Source organism: Dermochelys coriacea, chromosome 7 (genome assembly GCF_009764565.3).
Source record: "Dermochelys coriacea isolate rDerCor1 chromosome 7, rDerCor1.pri.v4, whole genome shotgun sequence".
NCBI lineage: Eukaryota > Metazoa > Chordata > Testudines > Dermochelyidae > Dermochelys > Dermochelys coriacea.
This window is the reverse complement of record NC_050074.1, coordinates 13478561-13490817: the sequence shown is the minus strand read 5'-3', so window position 1 is coordinate 13490817 and position 12257 is coordinate 13478561. Positions and strand designations below refer to the sequence as shown.

Below are 12257 nucleotides of genomic sequence, written 5' to 3'. Positions count from 1 at the left end.
TTCTACTAATACTCACTGACATCCAGCATTTTCCACAGAAGCTCTTCAATCTCAGAAAGTGCGTTTAGTTTCTCAACAAATGTTTCACACAGCTCTCAAGCTGTCATAGTGCATGTGGTCAAAATTAGTGATATGGAGTATATAATTTTATCCCTATTTTTAGATTTCCCACTTTCTTTCTATTGATGAAGAGGTGTTGAATACTGATGAGGGAATATTTGCTCTAACCCAAACAGTCATTACCAGGTAGCAAACAACCAATCTGCATGTACTTAGTTGTTTAGCACAGGGATTATATTTACATCATGTGTATACAGTGACTAGTGCAATGCAGCCTTGATTCTGCATGGGGTTGCAATATGAATAATAATAAAGAAAAATTTGGGTTCTTCTATGATCTTATAAAAAAGAACTATCATCTATCTGAATTTCTTTGATCTTTGAAATTGGACTGACAATCTCATGAAACAGGGCTTTCATTCATTTTTGCTTCTGGTGGATCTGGAAATACAATGAAATCTTTATAATATACTTTGTACATTTTTTGGCAAATCCCTTTCTTAACATGCTACCACGGAATATTCTGAAGTATACCGTGTACATTTCTGCTCTACTGTTATTGGAAGACCTTACACTCTGTTAAGAAAACAATTTTTATCAGTCTTTGTTATCATACTGCATTGTATTGATAACACTTTTCCATATGTTTTTGGAACTTGTACTTCAGGCTGAAATTTGAAATGTAGAAGAACATAAAAATGAAAAATAATAGGGGTAAAAGTCCATATTTTTCTGAAACTCTAAAAGGTTTGAGTACAGTTTGATATTAGAGTGAAGATTTTCAGTGGCTCTTAGTTTACACAGTTCTAGTATGCACCCAAGTATAGATTTAGGCCACAATCCTGCAAACACTTATGCATTTGCTTAACTATATTGCCACGAGTAGTCCAATTTAGGGGTCTTAATACTGAAAATCCACATGTTGTAAGAAACCCATTTAAGAGCACAGCGTTAGTGGTTTGTATCTGAAGAATACTTACTCATATCTGGTGATTTTACAGTAGGGTAGTAAATATACTTGCCATTTCATTCTGTTTTTAGGATTGCAATGCTTTGAAACAAAAATGACCAATTTGTTGGATCCATCTTACAGTATTCTACTGTCCATCACCTTGTGAGCTGCAGGCTACCTTTTGCTGGACATGACAGTATCTGTCTAAATCAACATCAACTGCACAATTCAGAACATCATATAATACCTCCATAGTGTGGTGGAGGACCACAAAGCAAAACCACTCCTTGTCCTTCTCTGACTGAGACGATGCTTCTTGTTTTGGTTTCAAAATTTCCAAGATCTTGAACAAAAGAAAACAAAAAACAAATATTAACTGTCAGATTTATTTAGCTGTGAATTATGGTCCAATTTTGCAATCCTTACTCTCACAAAAATCTAATTGAAATTAAAAGAGCCAGGCCTTTTATTGCAATAGTATAATAAAACTTCTATCTGCATACATGCTCATATACTGTACCATGTCAGGCCAGTTCTCCCTCTAATCTAGTACCCTATTTCTGAGATTGTCCAGAACCAGATGGAGGTGCTAAAATCCTCGAGGTGCATGATTATAGAATAACTTGTTCATAGGGAAGATTTCAATGAGAGACTGCTGAATTGGAATTAATTTGAAAACTGGATACAATTAACTGAGGCTTGAATAAAGACTGGGAGTGGATGGGTCATTACACAAAGTAAAACTATTTCCCCATGTTATTCCCCCCCCCCACACACACACACTGTTCCTCAGACATTCTTGTCAACTGCTGGAAATGGCCCACCTTGATTATCACTATAAAAGGTTTTCTCCCCCCCCCCTTGCTGGTAATAGCTCATCTTAAGTGATCACTCTCCTTACAGTGTGTATGATAACACCCATTGTTTCATGTTCTCTGTGTATATAAATCTCCCCACTGTATTTTCCACTGAATGCATCTGATGAAGTGAGCTGTAGCTCACGAAAGCTTATGCCCAAATAAATTTGTTAGTCTCTAAGGTGCCACAAGTACTCCTTTTCTTTTTCCCAAGTCCTGTCATTCTGTAATACATTATATTCCCCTTTGAAAGCTCATTCAGCATTATTTGATGACTCTATAGCACCATTTTTGGATACTGAACACAAAAAAAGAAGCTTGTCTTGGACTTTTTTTTGTATATTTCAAATTTACAAGTCTTTCATGTCAATAGAGAAAAAGCCTATTTTTCTAATAATGAATGTTGTATTTGTTTAATTATTAGGTGGACAGTAACTTTAGCATTTACTCTGGTACATTGATGAGAATCTGTACTTAAATGCCTATGCAGGCAGACCTTTTTTAAAGGAATCTGATCAGTATAGTTCTGATCCAAACCCCACTGAAGTCAGGGGGAATTTCTCTGTTAATATCAATGGGCTTTGTATCTGGACCTATAAGAGCAAATGAAGAGCTTTACAGGAGACAAATAAATGGACACGAGGAGATTCATTATGGTAGTAAAGTCTCCCTTTGCCCACACACACATACACATATACCCCTAAGTGTAATTTCTATGGCTATTTATCAGTTTCTTTTAACTGAAGCTATGAATATACATCATGAGAAGAATCTACCCTTCCGTTTCATTGCTTATTAAAAAGGTGCAGATAATAAGTTTCTCAGTGTGGTTCCCCATTAATAATGTGACTCTAATGACAAAAGATACATAGCAGATGTATCTTCCAAAAAATTCCACCAAAGCCAATGGTTTTCTTTTTGTTCCAAAAGCTCTCATTTAAAATGCTGAGATTCATTACTTTTATGGCAGGGGATGTATCAAGTGCATTTTTTTTCATTCAAACTGTGTTTTAATAAAATGTAACAGGATATATCATCTCCTTCCTAGAGCTATCTATCCCATATAATTTCATATATTGTTTGCTTTATTTATCTTACCATAAGGGGTTTATGTTCATACTCTGAAACGTACCTTTAGGTCCTGGTAGGCATGGAAATTTAGTCCTGTAGATAGTCTCATGCAAATCAAACTTATAACCTACAAGAAATCAGGTAAATAATAGCTGTGTTTGCTTTTTTTCCCTATGAGCTAAACCTTTTTTAAAAAAATATTTTATTTAATGCTGCACAGGGAGATAGATGTGTCAGGGGACTGTGTTAATGGGGCTGTTAAATGTCAGGGTTAATTCAGGTCATTTGTATCCAGTGACAGAGTCAACTTTTTCTCACTGTGAGAAATAATCAGATTATTTTGTGGTTAAATTAGCTCATATTTGGCCCAGCCTGTCTGTTCCTGCTGTCACCTTTGTTTTGAATTTTTGCCAATGTCACTTGCTGATATGCTGGTGGTGATAGGAAAGTTATCTGTTATGACCTGCAAATTGAATACATGTCCTTCTTGGCTAGTGAAGGCCATCGGAAAGTTGCTGGGGATATTGTTGGAAATTATTTTCATGAGCTGTCTCTAGTAGAGGGACATACAATTTTCTTTGAAAGAGATGGTTATAAGAGCCTTCTCTGACAATCACAGTCTCTTAAAAATATCTTTTTTTTTAACCATTCTTTTCCTGAGAAGGATTATCAAGAAGGCTCTGGTGGAACTGGTCAAGAATCTAATGGAGTTCTCAGGTATATTTACTATACCCACTTTGGCTTTAAGGAATGCTATAACATGGAGATGATGCTGATTGTGGTGGTCAGCAGGCAAAGAAGATCACATGTCTGTGCTGTTCTTTTGTATTTGTCAGCTGCTTCTGATAGCTCTAACCTGGTGGAGTTCTTTGACATACTAGTGGACCTTAAAATGAGGAAGTGGAGTCACACTTGAATGGCTCCGTTCTTTTTTTTTTTTAGAGGATGTAGAAAGTAATAGGCTTCCAATCCCTTTCCATTATTGTAAATTGTAGATTCACATTTTTGCTAAGAACAAGATTCTGCAGGTAAAAGAAGCTCGGGGGGGGGGGAAGAGCAATACTGTGAAGAATGTTTTCACAAAGATTCAAAATTAACCAAGTTTTCATTGCTGTTCTTAGAGCTCTGCCAGTAATATTACACATCACTCTGGACATAGGCACCGACTCCATGGGTGTCCGGGGCTGGAGCATCCACGGGGAAAAAATGGTTGGTGCTGAGCACCCACTGGCAGCCCCGCTATCAGCTTCCCCCCCAAGCATCTCCCACCCACTGGTGGGCCCCACGGATCAGCACCTCCCACTCCCTCCCCACACCTCCTGCCCTCTGTAATCAGCTGTTTTGCAGCTTCAGAAAGCTCTGAGGTGTGAGGGGAGAGGAGCGACGGTGGAACTGGGCAGGAAGAGGCAGGGTGGGGGTGGAGCAGGGTGAGAAGAGGCGGGGCATGGGGGTGTTGGGGGAAGGGGTTGAACAGGGGTGGAGCATGGGGCAGGACCAGGGGGTCAAGTACCCCCACCCCGGCACTTTGAAGAGTCGGCGCCTGTGACTCTGGAAATTGGTGCATTTGCTAGAAAGCAGGAGACTGTAAGGAGAAACTTTTGTCTGGTGGGGCTACAGTAATCTGTCTTGCATCCACCCTCTACCTTTCCTTAAGGAATTGATTTCCCCTTGTTTTTCATTTAAAATCACAGACTCCACTTCTGATTAAAATGTCAATAGTGCAACAGTTTCCTAATTAGTAAGAGTAATTTTGATGTGGTAAGAAATTATCTTCAGTATCTGATCTACAAGTGATGTGCCAAAATCCCTGTGCAGGAATCTTGCCTATTTCACTGGCATTATTGGCAGTATACTGTAGGTCAGATTTGCCAAAGAGAGCAGCACTCACCACAGTTGGGGACAGGTTTTCAAAATAATTTAATTCCCATTTGGTTATCTAAAGGAAGTGACCAGATCATTTAGAGGTGCTCAGCACCTCCCATTAAAACCAATGGACACTTAGTGACTGCTTAATAGAATTAGTAAAAAAAAAAAATTCTGCTTCAACTCTTATCTAATGGAAAATTGGGTAAACCCCCAGAACACCTGGGAAATGAGGAGGAAATTATTGGTAAATGCCTCATCAGGGCCTCATGGGATTTGTAGCTCAGGTGCCTTATTCTTCTCTACGGGCCAGTTTTCTCAACCAGTCTATACCTCCCATGATGCACTGTGACAACAGGAGACTGGGAGGTATAGTCTAACCAGGGATCTCAGCTCATGGAAGAGAATGGTGGTATGAGGCACGTGAACAACAACTCCCATAAGGCACCACAGCTGCATTTCCTAATCCAACATTTTGGCTGAAAATGTTCAATTTTTGGCCAAAAGTTTTGTTTTTTTTAGTTTTTCACTTAAAAACAAATGTATTTTAGTTTTTGTCATTTTTTTCTGAGAATACCTCCCTCCTCAACCACTCAATTTTCCAATCAGCTCTAGAGTTGAATTGTTTTGAAAATCTGCCCAGTGAAATAAGTGAGTAAATGTAAGGTGTTCGATGCTGAACTCCTTTAAAAATCTGCCCCAACATGAACATTTACAGTATCAGCAGCAGAACCACACTGTCTTCTTTGTTATTGGGTTACCTAGCATAACTTTATAACATAACATGACATAACCTAATAAAGCATAATGTTGCCTGTCAAGAACAGTATTAAATAAGATAACAAAGATCAGGTGTTTGGCATGTATTTAGATTGCTAATATGCATTTAGGAATAGTGTGGATATGTAACAGATGGTATATTTTGCTAACTATAGAATTTCTGCAGAAATCTATAAATAAGTTATTACCTATTTCTCTGTGATTCCTTCCATTCTTTGCCTGCATTTCTCTCCCTTTGTGAATAATGAGTTGCCACAAATTGTGTTGTACATATGATCTGCCAGTCAAAAAAATAATCCCCTTTTCAGAATTGTGTGTGCTGGCAGATTACTATTGGTATGGCACAATTAATCAGTCAAATGTAATAATGAGGTCCTGTAGACAAAGAAAACACTCAGGTGAATAAGTGATTCTTCACAGTGAAATGTGGAAATATATGGACTCAGCTGTGTGTGGCAGCAAGTCATCATCTTCAGTAGGGAACATTTGCAGACCTCAGCAAGAGAGATATATGCTTAGAACAGGAAAAACATATGTTACCCAGTGGAAACCAAATTAGCAGCTGACAGGACCATTTCTGATATAGGTTGAAAAATTTGAGATAGTGGGGTTTCCAGATTTGCATGAGGTGTAAATATGGGAAGGAAGTTGGTGTAATGGGTATAAATTGTTATAGCTCTGTCAAGGTCAATGGAATTACACTGATTTACACCAACTGAGGATATGGCCTGTGATTCTTAAATATGGATATTTAGTTACAAGTAAAAGGAGAAGGTAAAATGAATTGTATTTTAGAGGAAAATGAATATCAGAGCAGTTTTGCTAAGTACTGCACTGCAGCTAGCAGAAGATATGCAAATCCATAGTGATCAGTGAAGTGTTTAGTTAAGAAGATGAATGATGAAATCTGGAGAAATGTACTAATGTAATATATACAAACATTTCCTACTCAACGTGCTCATGCTACTGCATTAAAAGGGCTGATGATCAATCACTGAAAGGAGACTATTTTCCAAAGTCTTTTTTTTTTAAGTGTTCAATGCCAACCACTCCTATGAATGCTAATTGGACCAGGAGTTTATAACTATTTTTATTTTTACCTACAGGATGCTTGATTTATTTTTTTAACGTAAACGTCTTCTAAAATAAAGTGATGGAGTAATTATTTTAAGTCACACAACAGTGTATCCTAACATGTCACAATGCAGTGGATCAGACTGGATGTGGGGAGATGATGCATTTTTGTACAGTGGGTATCAAAATCCCATCAGGAGGAGGAAATAATTTAATATTAATCTATGTATGGTAAGGTCAAAGCTACATACATCACATAATGGTAGTTGGGACACTTCCGAATCTGCAGCTTAATCGGACATCATTCTTCAGGGTGATGGAGTGTTATTCCGTTCTTTCACATGCATTTTAAAATCATAGAATATCAGAGTTGGAAGGGACCTCAGGAGATCATCTAATCCAACCCCCTGCTCAAAGTAGGACCAGTCCCCAATTTTTGCCACATATCCCTAAATGGCCCCCTCAAGGATTGAACTCACAACCGTGGGTTTAGCAGGCCAATGTTCAAACCACTGAGCTATCCCTCCCCACTTTTGCCAGAGATGGAGATGGCAGAATCCTCACCTTTCAGACAAAAGCTGATTCATAGGGAAGGGTGAACCATTTCAAGTAAAACATGAACTGGTCTGGCTCTGAGCTGATTATCCGTACCCTGATCTGAATCCAAATTTTTGTTCTAGATAAAATCCCCTCCATCTAGTCTTACTCTGAATCCCCTACTTCGCACCTCCATTTTTAGCCCACATCATACAGCTGATTTCTCTCTTTTTTTAAATATGGGGCAGAGCATATTCTTTAGTGGGCCTTGGCAACTGATACCTATATGGCCAATGCACTAGTAATAACTAATTCCCGGTCTTAAAGTGCTCTTAGGTGCTTTGAATACAGATAAATATACCAGAATCTGCCATGCTTGCTTATAGATATGTGGCGTTTTGATACCATGGTGAGGGCAATGTACAGAAAATAATAAAACTGTGTATTATTCTGTGAAGTAGAAGCAGAACAGGCATCAAGGCCATGAAGTACTGACACACACTTTGCAATAAATTAAATCCAGCGTATGACGCTCATGCCAAGTGAGTGATAAATAGTGCTATTTTCAGAGTAGCAGCCGTGTTAGTCTGTATTCGCAAAAAGAAAAGAAGTACTTGTGGCACCTTAGAAACTAACAAATTTATTAGAGCATAAGCTTTCGTGAGCTACAGCTCACTTCATCGGATGCATTTGGTGGAAAAACATCCGATGAAGTGAGCTGTAGCTCACGAAAGCTTATGCTCTAATAAATTTGTTAGTCTCTAAGGTGCCACAAGTACTCCTTTTCTTTTTGCAAATAGTGCTATTGTAACCCATGCCTGGTTGGTATGGTACTGTAGCCCCTTCTAGTGGCATATAGACCATCTAGAGCAGTGGTTCTCAAGCTATTTACCATTGTGGGCTGCACATGTGGCCTGCAGTGTGTTATATGGGCCGCATCCAATACTACCTGTATGGCTCGAGAATGTCAGATAGGCCGCAGCAGTGTGCTGATTGGGCCGCAAGCAGCCCACGGGCCGCAGGTTGAGAACCACTGATCTAGAGATTGATGAGTCTGCTACAAGCCAACCTAGAGTCATGTGGCTTGTAGCCCATGCAGTAGAGGTAAACTTCAAAGAACCCAGGTTTGATCCTGCCTGACGACAACCAGGGTCTGTTGGTGTTATACTGTCAATAGGAATTGCATGATTTAAGTTGAGACAGCTGAGCATCAGAATGCTCCTAGTTTGGGTTCAGTTGGGATGCTTATAAAAAAAACCCCAGAAATATCTAGGCCTCCTGAATTGGTAAATTTGGGTTAAAAATGTCACAGGAAGTGGTTGTTTCATGATGTTTTCTGACATTTCCATCGCTTCTGTTCCCAGTTATAGCTGGGAACATTATGAGGATAGCTTAGAGACTAACAAATTTATTTGAGCATAAGGTTTCGTGAGCTACAGCTCACTTCATCAAATGCATCCGGTGAAGTGAGCTGTAGCTCACGAAACCTTATGCTCAAATAAATTTGTTAGTCTCTAAGGTGCCACAAGTACTCCTTTTCTTTTTGCAAATACAGACTAACACGGCTGCTACTCTGAAACCTATGAGGATAGCGTTTACCATGGCAGTCCAGCATTTCTTGTTGAAATCCTGGCCAGAAACGTGAAGTAAGAAAGTAGAACTGCAGTGTTGGGAGGGAATCATCATCATCTTTTTTCAAGATATGAGGGCCAAGTCATAAAGAAAACTTTGATCCAAATACTTCACAAGTTCCAAAAACGATTTAGTTATGAATTCTAATAATGGGCCAAGGTTCAGAAAGTTTTATTTTATCCAACACTGTTGACCTTAGATTTAAGCCTAGCAATTTCTTTCACTGAGAAAAAAATATCTCTTGCATACTGGAGAAACAATGGATTTTGGATTGAGAGAAGAATGTAGATCTGGTCTTTTTGTGCATCCTTGAACCAACTTGCTAGTGCAGGACACTGTTTCAGAAAGGCAGTGCTCAGAAACCAATCTTATCAGTGCTCCAGAAAGACCCTGCATGTATTTTCACCTTATGCATGTTTCCTGACTTTCAGACTGTACAATATGTGCAGTAGCACACTGAACTTTCCATGACACCAGCCAGGACACCATGTTCTTTTTGGATCTTCTTTAATTAGTCACTGTCATTTGCACCACTGTTTGGGCAACTGACGCAGGTCATGCAGCAAGGTAGGTCTGATGCAACAGTATGTTAAGGATTCCATGCAAGGGATACTCTTGGTGTATTTATATGAAGATGATAAAACAATTGATTTGGTGCATGAGATTTGGTGATCTGGTGATAAATGATTATTGCCAATAGCTTAGTAGAAGAAAAACAATCTTCTTTTTTTATAATTAGAAAAAATAAAACTCTATTAACCTATTTTAGGAACGAATATTGAACAGCCCTGTACTACTAACGAGCAAACAAGGAAATAAGAGCATTTTAATACATGAGATTGTTACAGACAATTAAAGCAAGTCAGATTTATCACCTTGCATAATTACTAACAGTTCATCTGAATTAATGCAATTTCATGCTTTCTTGAACTTTTGATTTTTTTCCATGAATGTTTTGTCATTATATAATCCCAGATATTACTGATATAATTAAAGGCCATTATTGAATAATACTATGTATGCTAGGTCATTAGAAGTAAGAGCACTTCACAAGTTAGAAATCCTGCTGAGGAAAAATCAATAGGCTTTCTCACATGTCTGTGGAGATGTGCTGATTTGTGATACAACACGTTGGGTTCCAGTTTCTTCTTTGCTTTAGAGAGTGTGATAGATCATGACATGATGTATCACAATGTAATTTTCCTCACAGGGAAATGTGACCAAAAATTGTAAACTCAGCAGTTCTCAGAAAAAGCCCAATGTTAAAATTTGCAATAAGCAATTCTATCATCTGTGATTAGAGACTGGTTATTTGTTACCTAATTTTTTTTTCTGTGGTTCAAATTCCTCATATAACTCACTGCTGTTATAGTGTATGTTACAGGTCGCCCTTTGTGCCTGATTCACAGACGATATGAGTCTCTATTACTACACCCAGCTAAAGAACCTGGATCCTTAGCTTAAGCTGTAGCAGTTCATGCTTTTAGTTTTGGAGTTTCCTGATATGTTTTTGAAGATGGGAGCTATCATTCACACTTGAATATTTGTTATTCACATGAGTTAGCCCCAGTGCAAACAATGAGGCTACTCATATGATCAAAGCTTTGCAGGACTGGGACCTTAGACTCATGCCTATCACTGTTGCTATTTCTTAGTCATCATCTTTCCTCATGCAAGAAGGTTCATTGACTTCAGCAGGGCTACAAAAATAGTTAGGGTCAGATAGTTGTGATTGGCCCTGATGCACATCCACAAGAGTGCAGGGCACCAGGATGCTCTCCCAGAGTGCTCCAGAAGACATTGTGCCACCTAGAGGTACAATGCCTCCTAAGTGTTCCCATTTGGGCACTGTAGCTTTGAGCAATCCCAAATGCAGATTGGTTCTAAAATGCCACAACTGGCTGCAAATGCATGTATAATATCAATGTGTCTCTTGTCATCATTGCTGTACATTTGAAAACTTTTATGTATAACTATTTTAAAGAAAATCTAAAATAAAGAGTTAAACATGTTGCACCAGAGCCACCTCCCTTTGGGAATGTGGGAAATTTCATTGACGTCAGTAAGTCTATTAGCTTGAGTAAAGCAAGCAGGATGAAGCAAACAATGAAATCTAGTATTCTCACTTTAAATAGCATGAGGAAAACTCATCTAAAAAATACAGTAGAATGAGACTTCAACATAAGTCCTCAATTAATTATTACTGTTTGCAGTGTTATTGTAGCCATTTTGGTGTCAGAATATGAGAGAGAGGGAAGATCAAGTGAAGCTGGTCAAAGAAAAAATATTATCTCTTTTTCTGTCTCAATCAACCAGTAATAGAAGAGACTGGATAATTGTCAATCTAAGTGTTTGTTGTTAACTGCATCATATGGCTGATTTGTTTAAACAGAAACAAGTAAGTAATACAGCAATGTATACAATACTGTATTATTGGTACCATTATTTGTAATGTATGTCTGTTCCAATGGTCTTGATGAAAAAAGAATTCAGCACATGGAAATAAAAGCCCTGAAATAATTTATCTATACATCTATATGAACTGAATTTGAACATCAGAAAATGAGTCATTAAATCAAGATAATTTTTTAAAAAACTTGAAGATACCTAAAAAAAAGTCTTTAAGATCAGAGTCCTTAATTTTTTTTTTCTACAGAAAATAACTCTTTTTCAACATCTTGGAAAACAGATATTATGATAACAAAAACCAAACAAAAACAACAATAGAAGCTCAGGTAATCTTGGAGTATGTTAACAATCAGAGTGGAAGGGAAAAAAGTCAATTTTATCAATGGCAACCCACAGATTAGCATGTAAAAACAATTATATATGAACACATATTTTAGAAACCTCCATTGTAAGCATATTAATGTTATTTTTGAATGTTGGTCTGATGTGTTTCAGGAGTTATAGAATCTCAGGGTTGGAAGGGACCTCAGGAGGTCATCTAGTTCAAACCCCTGCTAAAAGCAATCCCCAATTTTTGCCCCACATCCCTATAATGTCCCTCTCAAGGATTGAACTCACAACCCTAGGTTTAGCAAGCTAATGCTCAAACCACTGAACTATCTCTCCTCCCTAAATGCTCAGTGTTATGCTCAGTGATCTAAATCAGAGACTTTTGACCTTTTTCATACTGTAAGCTCATTTTACAAAAGGGTCTATTTTCCATCTAGATATAAAGAGAGGAAGGATCACAACTGACTGTGGACCTGTTCATGACACCTCAAATGAGAGGGCTGTGCATTGCAATTAAAAGATTCTAAATATATAAGGCATTTTTTAATCCTAGTGACATGATCTCGTCACAAACATAAGACGATATGATAAATGATTTCCTCATGGCATTACCACCACAGGTTCCCACTGTGAAATCTGATGCCCTGCCACAAGCAGTGGAATCTGACAGACCTCACTGAAATGATTGTCAG

The 12257-nt window shown here is 38.1% G+C and overlaps 1 protein-coding gene across 5 annotated transcripts in view; it reads right to left on the bottom strand.

Moving 5' to 3' along the window:
- The window catches only part of CNTN6 (contactin 6), a 223589-nt gene that overhangs the window by 98968 nt on the left and 112364 nt on the right, over positions 1 to 12257 (bottom strand). For 3 of the 5 annotated variants that reach the window (XM_038411465.2, XM_038411464.2, XM_038411462.2), the window contains exon 5: positions 1260 to 1355. In XM_038411465.2, the coding sequence (XP_038267393.1) occupies positions 1260 to 1355 (96 nt within the window). Of the gene's footprint in view, positions 1 to 1259; positions 1356 to 3001; positions 3068 to 12257 lie in introns of all 5 variants that reach the window. The other 2 variants (XM_043518977.1, XM_043518978.1) reach the window with 1 other exon arrangement.